This window comes from Euprymna scolopes, chromosome 9 (assembly GCF_053919585.1).
Source record: "Euprymna scolopes isolate OS-2025 chromosome 9, ASM5391958v1, whole genome shotgun sequence".
Classification (NCBI taxonomy): domain Eukaryota; kingdom Metazoa; phylum Mollusca; class Cephalopoda; order Sepiida; family Sepiolidae; genus Euprymna; species Euprymna scolopes.
The window spans coordinates 69671039-69688557 of NC_136490.1; the positions used below are offsets into that span (position 1 = coordinate 69671039).

The 17519-nt window shown below is 32.4% G+C and overlaps 1 protein-coding gene across 17 annotated transcripts in view; it reads right to left on the reverse strand.

Annotated features, from left to right (window-relative positions):
- Nucleotides 1-5107: 5107 nt before the first annotated feature.
- Nucleotides 5108-17519, reverse strand: part of LOC145284706 (uncharacterized) — a 2222015-nt gene continuing 2209603 nt past the window's right edge. For all 17 annotated transcript variants that reach the window (XM_080133597.1, XM_080133600.1, XM_080133596.1 and 14 more), the window contains 2 exons: nt 10852-10914; nt 5108-5737 (listed from right to left, as the gene is read on the reverse strand). In XM_080133597.1, coding sequence (XP_079989723.1) covers nt 10874-10914 — 41 coding nt within the window. In that variant the 3' untranslated portion in view covers nt 5108-5737; nt 10852-10873. The remainder of the gene's footprint in view (nt 5738-10851; nt 10915-17519) is intronic.

Here is a 17519-nt window from a genome sequence, read left to right on the forward strand (position 1 = left end):
GTAATTTACCACACAACCCGTAGAGATATAAATCACTGTACATGCAAAATTTCAGGTAGATCAGATAACTGAAAGTGGGTCAGCGGCATTATTTATTGCACGCCCCTTGTATCTCGTAATACGGCTACACAAAATTTTCCACATCACATTTCCTCTTTGTAAGGACTTGCATTTTAACTGAAAAGTCGTTATGAGGATGAAATGAAACGTTGGAACCTTTGTGTAGCTTAATTGTCATATATATTTTCATAAGTTCCTACTGTGTGTGTGTGTGTGTGTGTGTGTGTGTGTGTGTGTGTGTGTGTAAAGTAAGAAAATATTCTTTAGAATAGATTAAGAAAATTAGCAAAAGACTGCCAATAATATGTAAAAAGAATATTTTCAAAATAAAAAAGTTGCCATTCTTGTACTAATGCTTGGACCATTAAGTAAGCTCTGTACTTTCGAAAACATAATGCCTTATCCCCAAATTTTTACATCCACGAATATGAAGCAACTTGCGATGATTGTTTGGTTTCATTCAAATATGATAAACCATCTTTAGAATTTTTCGCTTAAAGGCTAATGTATACATGTTTTAAGAGAGAGGGAGGGGGGCTCTTGGTTGAATAGATGACAATTTCAGAAAATTATACCACTTTCAGTCATCATACTTGCAGTGCTATTATATTTCCTTTATCGACTCAGTAAAGGATATTCAAGCCCTGTTCATAATTTTTTTATAGTCAATTCGCTCTCATTTTTTTCATGTCTCTCTCTATTTTAATCCATTTATAACATTAGTGGCATCTACATTAACAAAAATTTGAAAGAATATTATAAGATCTTTTTGTCATGTATCTCTCTCTATATATATATATATATGTATATATTGCCAGTCTTTATTGAAAAAGAAACAAGTTGGATTCATAGAAATGGATGTCTTTTCATTTAACTTCACATATACTCGTCCAAAAAGCAACTTTTATATATTTTTCTTAGTAGGGAATTGTTTTAGCTATCATTAATTATGCTGTTAATTTTATTACACCATACATATACCATATTTACTGCTGATTTTATCAATGGCTTTGAGTTTATAAACATTTAGCGATAGTATAATTGTGATCTTTCTACAATATGCTATGTCAAGAATGTAAAATTCAATAGAAGTTTCCCCAGGAGATTTTAACCAATAATTATATATATATATATATATATATATATATATACTAGCGGGGGTATCCGGCGTTGCCCGGGTGTTTGGAGGTGTGTATGTAGGAGGGGGGCTGTTTTAATATTATAAAAAAACATGATGTTATAAAAAATTGGAAAAACCAAAACAAAGCAAAACCGCGAACAAATGTAAAGGAAGAAAAGGAAAAAAAGGTGTAAAAAAGGAAAAAAGGTTTAGGTAAGAAGACAGGCTCGAACCCGAAGCATCGAGGCTAAGGCAGAAAAAAATGCTGACACGTTATCTCTACGCCAAAGAGATACACAATTGAGAACGGATAAAATTAACCCTTTAAAAACACTTGCAGGTGGTTGAAACTAACGTCAACGTTTTCTAGGTCAAACATGACGTCATTGTCGTAGTAGCAGGAGGAGACCGAGTTTAGGATGAAGGAACACCCACACACACACACCCACACACACACACCCACACACACACACATTTTAGTTTTTATATTTATAGATGCCCCCGCCCTGGTTTAGCTAATATATGACGCGTAAAATTGAAAGGAATAAAAACAAAACGAACGTGAAATAATACCAAAGGAAAAAAAGGAAAAAAAAGGACCCCCCCCAAAAAAAGTTACCGCATAAAATGCAAATATGTTTATTTAAATCTAATTTATTTTTTTAAATGGAAAAACAAAATTAAAAAAAAATAAACTTACCGTGTATAATGAAAATATGTTTATTAGATTTTATTTATTTATTTTTCTTTGTTTCATGAAAAAGAAAAAAAAAATGAATAAATTAAGCGAGAAAACTGACCGTGCTTTTTATTTTTTTTTAATGTTGGTCGCTGTTAACCAATTTGAATGTCGTCTGATTCCAATATCGATAGCGTAGTAGTAATTGTACTAATGAAACTCTCAGAAATGCAATGTATAGAAATAAATAATGAATAAGTAACTAATCCGAAAATAGGAAGTCAGCAGTAAATAAAATATTAAAGTGACTAATCGGTGCAAGATTTTAAGAACGCTGGCGGCTGACTGCTAAAGTTGCTTGTAAAAACTAGAATCCAATATTAGTTCGTTTCGTTTAATTAATCCTTCGAATCGCAACCCCCACCCATCTACAAAAAGAGAAAAAATATAAAGGGAGGGAAAAAAGTGAAAAAAAGAAAGAAGAAATTTATAAAATGGCACAAGTAACCCACAGAATAACTGGAATGTAAAGTCGCGTTTCACCCGATGGAAAAATGCCAATCCATATTTTTTTAAGCAACTAAGAACTCAAACCGGTGTTTCTCGTATATACCCCTGTGGACGGATCCGCTGCGGTGTTAAGTGGTCACGGGCGGAGTATTAATCGAATAGAGAGAAAAGATTTTACAACTTCCATTGATTCTAACCGATTGTGGTAGTGAACTCTCACCGGAAAAAATATAGAAATGTACGAATATCAAGGAACTGTAAGGGTAGTAGGCCTATAGCACACCTCAGATCCTATGCTGAAGTGTGGGGACATTACATTTAAATGTAATGTCGTGATTTTTAATCCTATTAAGGTCAAACTCACATGGGTAAAATGAGTTCATTTTATTTATTTATATATATATATATATATAGATAGATAGATAGATAGAAGAACATGGATAGAATAGATAGAAGAAGATAGATAGATAGATAGATAGATAGAAGAAGAGAAGATATATATATATATATATATATATATATATATATATATATATATTGTAGAAATGGTAATTAATAAAAACTGAAGAAAGTGCTCAATACTGTTGTAGAGCAAATATGCGTTTTATTTTTTATTACTGTATCTTTCTGTTAAGTTATATTATTGTTTCAGCTACCTGACCGTTTTTTTGTCCGTCTGTAGCTTCCTCAGACTATATATATATATATATATATATATATATATATATATATGCACAAAAATAAATTTATCCAGAGAGATACACAGATACCTCACTTTATATACATGCACACACTAAATATTAAAATTTAATAAAAATTATGTGCTTAGGTTATTTTGTTGTCAAGAATATATAATTAAATATTCATAATGACCGGTTCATTAGTTTAGGAGTTTATTCTGTAATATATATATATATATATATATATATATATATATATATATATATACATACACAAACCGAACTTTATATACATGCACCACCTGAATGTTAAAATTTATAAAAATATAATGTGACCATGTTATTTAATATATTGCTTAATGCTACATTCGTTAGTTTAGGAGATAACTCTGTACATAGAACTAAATACATATACCTAACTTTATATAACCATATATATGTGTGTGTGTATGTGCGTAGAAAGCTCTAGACTTATTTGAATATCTACTGAGATACTATAAGGTTCACAAGAAAGTTAATGCGGTGTTTAACTTTTAAATTCAGATGAACATATCTCGCCTGAGGCAAAAAAATTATTAATCTAGATAAGTACCATCAGAATCAATGCATTTTTACAAGCGCAAAACAAGTGTATTTATGTAGTAATGTAAAAACGTTGCGTTCTGGTGGCGATGAAGTCGTTAAAGGCGTTTTTGATATTGTTTAAGTTTTCTAAGCATTACCAAAGCAAAAAGTTCTTGAGACGCTTGAAAAAGTGGTAGTCAGTAGGTGAGAGGTCTGGAGAGTATGGCAGGTGAGGCAGAATTTCGTAGCCCAATTCGTTCAACTTCTGCAGGGTCAGTTTAGCAATGTGTGGTTGGACATTGTCGTGGAGGAGAATTGAGGTTTTACTGTTTACTAATGCTGGGTGTTGTTGTCGAAGTTTCTGATGCATTACACCCATTTGTTAATAGTACTTCTCTGCTGTAATGGTTTCGTCTGCATTCAAAATCTGTGATAGATGAGACCAACCTCAAACCACTAGACAATTATAATGACCTTCTTTTGGTGCAACTCTGGCTTCGGGAAGTGTTGTAGAGTTTTGTCAACGTCTAAACACTAAGCTAAGTGTCGCCAGTTGTCATAAAGAACCTACTTTCCATCGCAAGTCATAACCTGATCAAGAAATGGGTCGTTCTTGTTGTGTAAAAGAACGGAAGATAACACTTCATAAAGCGTTTCTTCTGGTTGTCGCTCAATTTGTGAGGCATCCATTCATCAAGTTTTTTTGCTGTCTTTCCAATCTCTGAAGTGGTTGGAAAGCGTCGTATACATTACATCTAATTCAGAAGCAAGTTCTCGAACAGTTGTGCATAGATTGGTTCCAACTAAAGCTCTTAATTGATCGTTGTAAACATCCGATGCTTGACCATAATGCTCATCATTTTCAAGAGTCTCATCACCGCCACGAAATTTCTCACACCACCATTGTGTTGTACGTTTAGTAGTGGTTCTCGAGCCAAGCACTTCGCTGATATCGCGAGCTGTTTTAGCAGCTTTTCAGTCTAGCTTGAATTGAAATTAAATTGTTCGAATTTACTTTTTTTTACCATTTTGTATTTAACTTTCTGAAAAGAAGGCATGATTGTTTTAAAACGATTTTAATTGAAACAATTAGACAGTGGGGAAAACACTTCTATAAATTGTATACAAAGTAAAGGTAGTTTAACGAAAACATTTTTGAAAACACATAATTTTAAATCAAAATTAAAAATTCCGCAAGAACATTCTTGTCAACCTAGTATATAGATAATCATGCAGATTGATAGAGAATAGATGAAAATGATCATTGCATACATCTTTAATTATTGCATGCTAATATTCCTGACATTTGTTTCACTATATATCTAATTTATTTTTAACACTTCGCTACACACAAAAATCCTTGTTTATCAGAAAATAGTTGCAGTAATGCTATTAAAAACTATGGAAAGTATTGCTTTCACACTATAAACTAAACATCAAAAATAAAAGAAAAAAAAGATCAATGAAATTACAAAAAGAACAATAAAGAACAAATGAATATCCAACAAAAACTGTTTATTTTTTTAAACTTGCATACAAAACATGGGAATCATTTTGTCTTGAATTCAATTGGGATTGGGCTCTTCAAAAATATTGCAAAGACAAAAATTATAAAGAATATTGAAAATAGAAAAATGATAAAAATAGCTCCAATTAACAGCAGATAAAAAGAAAAGAAGAGAATAATCAAAGAAAATACGACATCATGTCGCAAATTACCAGCTCTAATTGAGAGAAACAATTTGTAGCAATAAAAGCATCAGCTAATTAATATATTAATTCAGAGATAAGGGATTTAATTATCTTAATTAATAGAGGATTGATAGTTTCTGAATTTGCAGTTAACTCGAAAACATTAATTTTCTCAGTAATGACGATAATTGCTGCATTAATCATGCAATTTGATTTCGATAATTTGTATTAAGGGTCAAAATGACATTATGGATCATGGTTTTCTTCATGACTTCTTAGATTCCCAAGGTAGAACTTTACTCTCTTGATTCTGCAGTCAGTTTTTTTTCCTTTTATTTCAATGTTGGTTTCCAGTTTTTTTGGTTTTTTGTTTTTCTTTTTCAAATTTCGCTGTGTATATGAGATATCGAGTTGCATCAAGAAGTCTGGAGCCTAATAATGAAAAGGAAACAAAAGAAAAAAATATTTTACACAATTAATAACAGTTTTTTCTATCAAAGTTATCTACTTTTAAACACATAATTCAATAGTGCTTATTAAAAGAGATTTCACCAGAGATTATCAGAGACAAATTTTTTATCAAAGTTTTTTGTTTGTGTAAACATTGATATAAATTTTATTCTATCGTGCATTATAACTTAAATAAATGCATACATTAGTATATTATGTATATATATATATATATATATATATATATATATATATTTAATATAATTAATATATATGTACATATAATTATGAAGAAATAAATTTCAATAATTAATTTTAATTAAGCTCAATAACCATGAATTTACATTTCCAGAAGAGAGTTAGGCCCAGGAGGGACCGCTGAGGGACTTCAGCATTAATACTGTGAACTTATGATTTCTGCCCATCAATTACTAGTCTTATGATATGAACCTATCAGAGAGAAATGATTTAATAATTGAAAAGACATATCCAGCTATGGTATAGCTGGATATTTTTAGAGTAGACATTTATGCCATACCCTATCAACGCCCTTTGATATGTCAAGAGCAATTGCTCTAAAAAGGAAGCCTTTACCATGAGATTCGCTAATCCTATGAGACATAATTTTTAGCACACCTGTTATAGATCTAGCAGAAGGAAGCCATATTGCATGTCACTGCGGAGATTTTTTGCTGAGGTGGTTGACTACTTCTCTGTTTAACACAGATTCCAGCAACTTACTCATGACGCACAAGAGACTTATTGGAGATGATAGATTACTTGAATTTTTAAAACGGCACATACTGATGAGGTTTTCTAGGGTGTTGGAAAGCATTTCTCATAAAGACAACGCTTAAACAGCTTTGTAAGTATGGGTGCTAGTTCTGGTTGAAGCTTTTTGAGCACTATAATAGGAATGTCATCAAAGCCAGTTGATTTACTGGAATCAAGGTTTTTGATTAGCTTGGCAACATCACGAACAGATATTTGTATGTCGCATAGCATGTTTTCAGACACAGAAGGAAATACGGGGGCATTGGCGGCCCTGATCGCATAAGGTAGAATTATCTGCAAAGTAGTTTGGTTTTATTCGATGCTGACAAGATTACCTCAGATCGATTGATGATGGTTAGGATAGAGCACACGCTTTTATTCAGGACTTGTTTGTTATTTGCCAAAATTGGCGAGAACCAAGTCATTGCTCAGCTACTTTGAACATGATGGACTGAGCATACCACTCTCTTATGTTCTTTATTACTCTTTTACAGTGATTGCTGGTAGTTCTGAAAGCGACTTTAGTCTCATCTATTATGTTGGAAGCAATGGAAATAGTTATTTCTGTACGCAATGGCAGCAGCACATTCTGGAAAGAACCATGGCTGGCTGTTAGGTTTCTGCTGGAAAATTTTTGAAGGGCATGAAGTGGTCTACATCTATAATTAACCATTCCATCAGATCTGATACTATGGAAGACACACACTTTTTAAACATAGAACACAGAGATAGATCTGATATAAATGTATGAAAGCTATCTCAGTCAGCCATAGAGTATCAATATTATATACAATGGAGAGGTATTACGGAGGACTTATTACATTTTGTTTTTATCTTAATTGAGACAACCGAGTTGTTGGAAGATCGCAGTGGGGACAGAACAGGAGATGAACATAGCTCAGGGTAAGTTGTGAGAAAAAGGTCTAGGAAACATACGGACTATCAGTCTTGGGAACACGGGTTGATTCATGAACAATCTGAGTTAGATTATAGGCAATGGAGAAATTGTAACAGAACGTCCTCTCATCATCTGTTTTAAGTGGGCTAACCATTCAACATTGTGAACATTGACGTCTCCACAAACGTGAATGTTAGCCAAAGGATGAGCAGACAGACCATTTTCTCAGATATGCTCTTAAAGATAGTAACTCCACTGTTATGGGAACGATAGAGGGCAAATATAAATGCAGTGGTGTAAGCAAGTGCATTCCGAAAGCACATATATGGCAATTTAGAGTCTTTTCTGAAAATGTCCGTACCACATGGGAAGCCATTTCTAATGTAGACACCTATTCCATGCCCATAGTGATTTGGGGGTAAGATTTAGGTGTTACATTAGAATATTTTTTAATTACGAACTCATCTAGGGAAACAGTCGTTTCACTTAGGAAGAATAGTTCTGGTTTGGTCTCCTGTAATTGGATTTCAACCTCTGAAAGGTTAGAATGTAGACCCCTGATGTTGGAGAAGAAGACATGGTAGTGGGGGGGGGGTTACGTTGGAAGTTGGAGGTCTGAGTTTAATCGTTTATTTTCTAGGAGATTTTTCATGATGGAGTTTTAGGATTTATGGACTAGGTCGATACATTTGGTTAGAGCAGGGCAGAGAAAGTAAAGGAGAAAAAGAAGTGAAGAAATATATATATTTTTGTAGACCATGATAAGGTAAAGCTGCATGATCCAGAATCCATTCACCAAATGGCAATACAGCAGCCCCAGTACTTTGCACCTGCTAATAGGACGGCCTCCTTAGTGGTTAATCCAAGGTTCGGATCCCTGACTTTCAGGTGGATAACGTTAGCCCAGTAAAACGTTTACCTCCAGCATCATTATTAATGACATGGTTACAAGGATAGAAAAAGAAACAGAAAATTTCTAACATCTCAGGCAACTGCTCACACAAAGATACTGCCGACCTAGAATACAGCTTTTTCTTCTCCGTTTGTCAGAAAAATCACTCATTCTAAATGAAGATTAAGAGACAAACTAGGAGAAGCGAGACTTATGGAAGCTGCTGACACCCTGCATTGTCTACTTACCAAAGTCTACTTGATCAAAGTTAACACCTTTATACAGCTTAAAATCGCAAGTCTATTTGAGAAGTTTTATCACCATACAAGCAGGTTCTTTTATGACATGAGCGCGTTTGAAATGAATATTTCATTTTACAGCACAGTTGAACCATGATAATTGACGTTTGCATTTTAAACTTTAATTCAAGTTATTATATAAAAATAATTTTATAAATCAACAGTAGGTTCTCTACAGTGCGATATAGACTAGAATTGTATTGTGGACTAAGTCACTGCAGGGAGGCATTTGAAGTTTCCTCCTCCTGTACTGCGGTGGGTCTCTGACTAGAGCAGGCAATCAATCGATTTGATTTTGATGATAAAAGTATTTGAAATGTGGATCCTTCGTTAATACTTATTTAATATGGAGAAACATTGGTTCTACCTGCTAATATATATGTGTGTGTGTGTGTATGTATGTATATGTATATATATGATTGGTCATCACATCAAGTCCAGGAGGCCACTTAAGGATAAGGATTTAAAAGCTCATCAGTTGGATGATGGTCACCACTGAGAGATGATTGAAAAAATGAATGGAAAGGACAAAAGATTATTTAAAAGGAATTGATAATATAAGGAAACAGTTCAACAAATATTTTTGGAAGAGGGCCATGTTCTAGTCAGCTGGGAAGTAGACTTGTGGTATTTTGTTCTACCAGCACAATGTTCATGGGAGTTTTGTTTTGCTTTTAGTAGAGAGAGAGAGAGAGGGGGGGAGCATTTATGAAAATAATGATAGAGAGAGGCAAGGAATATCTTGCATGAAAGAGGTTGTAGGGACAAGAAGTCGGTTTTGTATTCTAGCAAGTCAAAAATGAGTCTCAATATATGACAGCAATACTCCATCTTATATACAGCATAATCATGTTGACATATTAGTTCCTGTCAGATCACCGAAGTTAAGCGACGTTGACTCTGATCAGGATTAAAATGGGGCACCATTTTGTTATACTATGTGCTGTATATGCTCTTGGTTTTTCTCATGAATGTTTCTAGTAATAAAAATGTTTAAATCCAACTCATATTTCTCTATTGACATATGAAATAAATTATAAACTTGATGTTACCTCGCGCTTAAGCAAGTATGATAAATGACAATTCAAGCTAGAGTTTTCTTTAATGCAAATGTTTAAACAGTTCAACTCCTTATATATGCATTCATAATTGTCAGTACCTTAAACATAAAAATGAGTCCATCTATTTCTCTCCGTCTGTCGTTGGTAGAGTTGAAGTTAGTGACCAATTGCTGTCACAACTCTCAAGATGTATTATTTGGACTATTCAAACTACTGCTCTCATCTTGGATGTAATTCTCACAATATTTTGGCCGATATAACCTTGGGTCTTCTTAAGGTCCATCTTGTCAAACTCTGGAATCTTTATGCTTGCAATGGATAAAAGTGCTAAGGATAATCAGTCTTAAGTTACAGCCTTGTGGAACTTGGAGGTTCAATCCTTCGTACAGCCGATACTAATAATTATAAATTATTTAAAACTTCAATCCGGTCATGACTCACGAGAATTCAGCATGCTACGCATGTGGATTGAATAAAGCGTTCCATTCGAAATGCTGTAAAGATTCCAGAATTTGATATCGACCACTCGAAGAACCTCAAAAGTTATAGCGCGAGAATAACATCCAATGAATGACAGTCCAAATAATCGAAATATTACAACGTATCAATCAGGATTTCCGAAATTCTGAAACATAAACTGATGGAGATCTTCTTTTAGAGTATAACATCGGCTATTTCGGGCTTAATTTTGGTTGTTTTCTACCCACTTGTATTTAACTAAATGCATTTTTCTGACACTGTCGTCCAAGATAACAAAAATTCAGAGAGAGATTAATAAACAAATAAAACTAGCAGGACAAATTCTCTTGGGAAAAGAAGATTTTTTATTTAGTTGCAGGTAAACTAGTTCTAATATTTTGGTATGAGCCCATTGCTAACGTCCAGGTAAGAATAAAATAAATTATAGTATTCTATTACGTTTATTATCTAATATTTACGACTTAAATGCCTAAGGAGACTTGATGTATTTTTATTGAGTTTGACACTAGTAACCTACCAATTGTTTGACATTAAAACAAAATAAAAATGCAAAATTATACAGACAAATAAGGAATTAAAACCATCTTTTCTGAATAGAGAAAAAAACTTTATATAAAAACAATAGGATAAATAATTAATACCATTAACTAAAAATGTAGAAATCTCGTCGTAGATAAAAGTAAAATAAATACCTTTAATAAGCTTGTTTGAGAATTAGCACTTAGCAAGTTCCGTAATGGACAGCATTTTGAAACCTATAAAATAATTAAATATTTTTTATTAGTGAATCGAAATGCAATTTACAAATATGAAGGTGGCTCACACTTACATTTTGCATGTTTTATTTGGTGTATGGCTGTAATAAAAATATTATTTACTATTTAAACTTGCACTTCTTAAGATTTGAAAGTTTAAAAAGCACATTATTTATAGCTAGATTCATATCCGTATTTTGCTTCAGTTTCGCTATTTTATTTATTTTACCATATATATATATATATATATATATATATATATATATATATATATATATATATACATACAAAGAGAGGGAGAGAGAGAAACATGCATGTCCATGCGTATACCTTTTATGCACTTAATATTATTTAATAAACAATAAATAAATATGTACCATAAAAATAAGGACAACACATTCGTATATATGAATAACAAAAAGAGCTTATATCTCTTTAAAAACGCTAAGGTAGCGAAAAAATAAATAACGTTTCGAAGCTGTTGATATCGCTAAAAAAACAACAAAACATCTTATATATATATATATATATATATATATATATATATATATATATATATATATATATATATATATATATATATATATATATATATATATATACGCAGTACCCGCTAACCGGCGTTGCTCGGTGGAAACGCCCCCCCCCGCCTCGAGTAAAGTTACAGTACGGTTGTTGTTGTTGTTGTTGTTCTTGCTGTTGTTGCCCAACTTAAAACGTCCTGATGTTATAAACGGCTTTCGGAATAGACACCCTCAACTCCTCATGGTAAGAACGGCTATCGGAATATCAAGAAGGAGTGGAAAGAGTATTGATAGACTCCCATCCGTAAAAAAAAAAAAAAAGAAAAAATAGCAGTGATGTTTGACCTAGAAAAGCAGACGTTCGTTTATGCATCTGTGTTTTTTAATCGTTTAAATTTGACGATTTTCACTTCTCTGCCCTCTTAGCATTGCGATATTATATCACGCTTTCTTTTACGTTCTTTTCCACCTTTTCCTCAAGCCTACCTGCTTATCAGAACTTTTTTTTCCTCCTTCACTTTTTTGTTCCTACACACACACACACACACACACCTACAAACACCCGGCAAGTCTAATATATAAAAGGCAAAATTGGCGCACACGTTTGTGTATGCCCACGAAAGGCTTTTGCGTTGGGGTTCTCACATCGGTTAGATTTCAGGACAAGTGTTATTATACTTCATAAATCGTAATATCTCAGATTCGCAAATGGACATCGTTTCTATCTTTTATTTATTTTTATTTTTTTTGATCGAGTTTAAAAAAATTCCTTGTTTTGAGTGTTTGTTTGTCTTTTTCGTATAAATAAAGCAAAACTAATTAGATGCAACCACAACCGCCTGGCCTTCTGGCCGGGTAGTATCTGGTCTGTAATTGGTCCTTGATCAATGTAGGGAAACCTTCATACTGAGACAATTACTGTTTATTTGGATACTGCCTGAGTGCCCCCTTTTTTTTGGGGGGGGGGAGCTGCTTTTCTCCCACATTAAAAACAACCTTTGTGCAAGGTTTAACAGCAAGTCATCTTTTTGATTGACCATGTTTAATTTGAACATTTAATACTTCCGGTAGCGTCATGGCGTAGCGGTAAGACGTCAGGTTTTCTTTCACTTTCTTTTCTGCTTTTGCGTCACGGGTTCGAGCCTGTCTGCCTGGCTGCCTATTACCACTTATTTTTTTCTTTTTAGACCTACAAATACCCCGGCTATGCTGGGCACCCAGGCTAGTCTAATATATAAACATGTCGACCAGATTTGAAGAGCTGAACTTGAAGAGCATTTAACCTAACAAATCAAATTTGATTCTGACTAGTGGATTTTCTTTTGTTATTGTTGTTTCATTTGCAGTAAATTAACATTTTTCATTACAATTTGCTTAAAAATACCTGATCAGGTACGGCAGTCTGGTCATGTATAATATATGCGTGTGTATATATATACAGTCTTAAATTATTACCTAAAAATAATAACTTATTCTTCTGACAATATATAACATTTGATGTTCCGTGTATACTTGTTATGTTTTCTCATCTTTTTTTTTGAAATAAACGAATGCATGGCTAATTTGTAATTTAAACAATGCTAGATTGTTGACTGTGTCGTTCTATTTATTTTTGTTTTTCAAACTTAAATTTTGCCTGTTTTTTATTAAATTAAAACTGGATTTAACTTGGAATTGGATACTAAACTTAGCAAAAAGTGGGTGATTAAAAAACGCAGCTATGTTTACCACACAAATTTTAATGTAATGAATCCCGAGCAATGCTGGGTTAATACAGGTAGTTTATTATTTAAGATATGCTTTAAAACCATGGGAACTTTCTATTATTACGGACCGTGAAACTTTTTCGTTGTTTCATAACGGTGCTTGCTTAAATGAGCTTCAATCTATGGTTTCCTCGCAAAACATTCACAACAAAAACTCTTCAAGCTACAATCAGAATCAATAATTTCTTTTTCTCTGTGTATTTCTATCACAAAAGTTTCTTTCCTATAACTACCCGTTGTGGAACATAATACTATAGGGTTGCTTTGCAGTCAACTAGAACATGGTCGTTTTCAAGTCCAATGTCAACAATTTTTTGCTGAGGCATCTTAAATAAACAAATTATGACTATCGTAACTAATGTCTCCCTGTCCACTTGAAAATTCATTAACTTATCCTTAATTGGCTTTTAGGTATTAATAAAGGGCACTTTGCTAAAAGAAAAAGATCAACTATTGCATTCCGACATCTCATTAATATATAGCTTATCACATTTTGAAATCTCATTAATATATAGCTTATCACATTTGGAAATCTCATTAATATATAGCTTATCACATTTTGAAATCTCATTAATATATAGCTTATCACATTTGGAAATCTCATTAATATATAGCTTATCACATTTGGAAATCTCATAAATATATAGCTTATCACATTTGGAAATCTCATAAATATATAGTTTATCACATTTGGAAATCTCATAAATATATAGCTTATCACATTTGGAAATCTCATTCATATATAGCTTATCACATTTTGAAATCTCATTAATATATAGCCTATCACATTTTGAAATCTCATTAATATATAGCCTATCACATTTTGAAATCTCATTAATATATAGGTTATCACATTTTAAAATCTCATTAATATATAACTTATCACATTTTAAAATCTCATTAATATATAGCTTATCACATTTTAAAATCTCATTAATTCATTTGAAAATGTCATTAATACATTTTGAAATCTCATTAATATATATTGAAATCTCATTAATATATAGCTTATTACATTTTAAAACCAAATGGTTCTTTGTTAAGATGTACTTATAGTATCATCAAATGTATTCAATATACCAAAGATTTCAAACGTCCAACACAAGGATACAAATCACATAAATTTTCTGCATAAACAACCTCAATCATTGTTATAAATTGAAAACTCTGTGTTACATCAAAATTATTAATGGATCCAGAATGAATATCAAAATACGAGAGACGATACGATATTTGTTTAAAAAAATGTGGGTAAAATCAAGGGAAATAATTACAATAGAATGGGGAACAAATCTTAAATCAAGAAATTAAAATAAATTCATGATAGCATTGACGTAATTATGTACTTGTATAGCTCTTAGAAAACATTAAAAAAATTGTTTCTCTGTGTGTGAGTTTTTTTTTTTTGTCGGCGATAAATATTCCCCGAATAGCAAACAAAATGTAAAATGAATGAAAGGTAAAAACAAAAGACTTTTACTGCTTCGTCTAAATATTATATATGATATAAATATTCTGATTAAAAATGGCCACCAAAGTCTGTTGCCTTGATTATAAAAGCATTACAATTTTATTACTCAGATCTTTTGAAGAATAACAAAAGTTAGGAAATAAAGTAGATTAACTTGGTAAATTCTGACTGAACTACCTGCAAACAAAGTGATTTTAAAACATTTGATTAATGGCTAGATCTGGTAGAGAACAAGGTATAATAAATCAGTTAAACTATAGAGCATGGAAAACAAGCCAGTTGAGTGTGAGTCATGGATTTTTCTCTGATCTTTTGATCAGTACATCTATAAGTGGAATCAGTTGGCTGGGCTAAGGGGGGAGGGGGTCTAAACTCAACCAGTCTTCTGCCAAATTCACCAGGAATGAATAACTTGATTTATCTCCCCACTCCCTTATTTTTTTTTCATCTTTATTATTGCATGATTGTCCCCCATAATATGGCCGAGCTTACAAATAAGAGACACGGCAATATCATTCATTGATTTTTGCATAATTCATACCTCTTTTGCTTCTACCTATAAACGTGGTTCTTTACTCATTTCAGGCTTGAGGTGAATGTCCGATTTTTTTTTATAATGCTGTGGGTCATACCATTTATGAGTAAAATTAATTAAGCCTATACAAAAAATATTTTGGATCTAAATATATTTTCAAACAGAATTTTCAGAAAATATATTTTTTGCTAAATACTAATGACTACTTACCAAGATCACAGGTGAGAAGCCACTCGAACATAAGGGTCAATGAGTGTGTTGTATGGATAATAAACATACTATGAGAGACTCGAGAAATATGGGGTGGATGGGTAGAATTTGATTATTTACAAAGACAGCACGATAGATATTTATTGATATTTGGCTTGAAAGTGACCAAGTTGTACTCATCTCGAAAGTAGGATTATTTACTTTTAATCTTAATCTTATAATACCGAGTGTAAAATGCATCAACTATCAAGTTTAAAGTCTGTTGCATGACACGAACAAGGATTAAAAGAAGGTACGATAGATATTTATCGACATTTGACTTCGAAATGACCACGTTGTAATCATCTGGAAGGCAGCTGCATGGTATTATGTCCTATAGGTGGGAAATCTGTAAAGAAACTCTGCTCATGGAAGTTCAATTTGTTTTTAAGTACACACAGAACAAATTGAACATTCTTGGCAGTTTTGGCAGCTAAAATAGTTCTTGTTGTAAATGTTGTATCCCGAGATTTGAATGCAGTCGGCACATACCATATGAATATTAACAGCGTATAGAAAAACTAGCAACGTCTCCTCTGTGAGAAAAAAGGCTATATAGAAGACAAGCGTCCATTCTCCACTGGACTAATCTGAATGACATCTCACTACATGTGCCAGCAGTAGTCCATCTTAGGGCATATCTGATTCTTATATAGGTAGATTCAGCAGATGTGAGGTACTTTCTGGTGCGGTAGAATGACCCAACCAATTATGTCAGCAAACCTAGCAACTGATTTAATTTAATTTCAGGTTTGGAGATTTTTAATGTTCTTTATCAGAAGTATCTTTCTTTTAAACATAATTAGTTGAGAATCATATGACTACTCAATTATCATTTTACCATAAAATGTATTTCTAACACAAAGAATTTTGAGAGTCAAGCGACTACATATGTTATTAATTAATATATACCTGTATAATCTAGCTGTAGACATGTATGTGTGATATAGATTATTCAGTATTTATTAAGGAAAAAGCACAATTACACCAACATCTCAAACCAACAGATTTCTCCCTGATCAAATTTGATGGTGGAAGAAATTCAGTGCAGATTCACTGCGAAGGATAAACTCAGACAATTATTTTTATATTTTTATTAATATTTATTATATGATGTGGCTTTTAAAAATTTAAGGCTTAAGCTTAAAGTGACTTCAGAAGAAACTAAAATTCATAGAATTTGCTTTATTGATGTCTAATGCTATGGATCAAATTCCATATAAATATGTAATTATTTGAATATTTAAGTTTTCCAATTGGAGGTTGTCATCATATAATACCCACTCAAAACCCTTAATAATACTCCAAAGAAACTGAAACTGATTTGTATTCATTTCCTCGCCATAAACTTTAAAAAAAATTGTCAAACAAAATCTTGAAGACAAAAGACAATGAGATAAATAAGCAAAAGAAAATAAGTCTTTTATAGTCGAGGGCGACCTATAGGTTCCCTTTTCATTAGCTACTACGCTGAAATCAATCTTTTTCTTAGGATTACTAAACTTTCTTGTAATCTTAATCTCATAATGCCGAGTATTAAGGAGCATCAAATTTAAAGTCTTCTGCATAACATGAACTTGGATTGAGCTCTAATTTCCTAGCCCATTAGAGAATATTCTCTTTGTGCTACCAAACGAATTGTTTGAAAGACAATAACATGTATGTAAATTAGGAAAGCATTACTTTTTTGTCCCCTAACAAAAGAGGCTAAACCTGTAAATTCACCCTTTTCTGGAAAAACTCGGGTTGCACCCCTTGGGATGCCTTCCGGGTTAAAATGGCTAAAATTGACACTTTTGTGCTTATTAAAAAAATTGATGCCTTAGATTTTTATAAAACTTTCTGAAAAGTTGTAACTAACTGTTTTCTATATAATTTTGTTTGTCTATACTTCTAAGGTGCTCCCCATGGGCGTTTTAGGGCTAATAAAAACACTCCATTTTTGGGACTTTTTTACCATATGTATCGAAAGTTTTCTGTGTATGTGTATTTAGCAGTTTTGTATGGTGCTGAACTCAAATTTAAATATAATAAAGCCTTGGGAACTTTTGGGGCTAAAT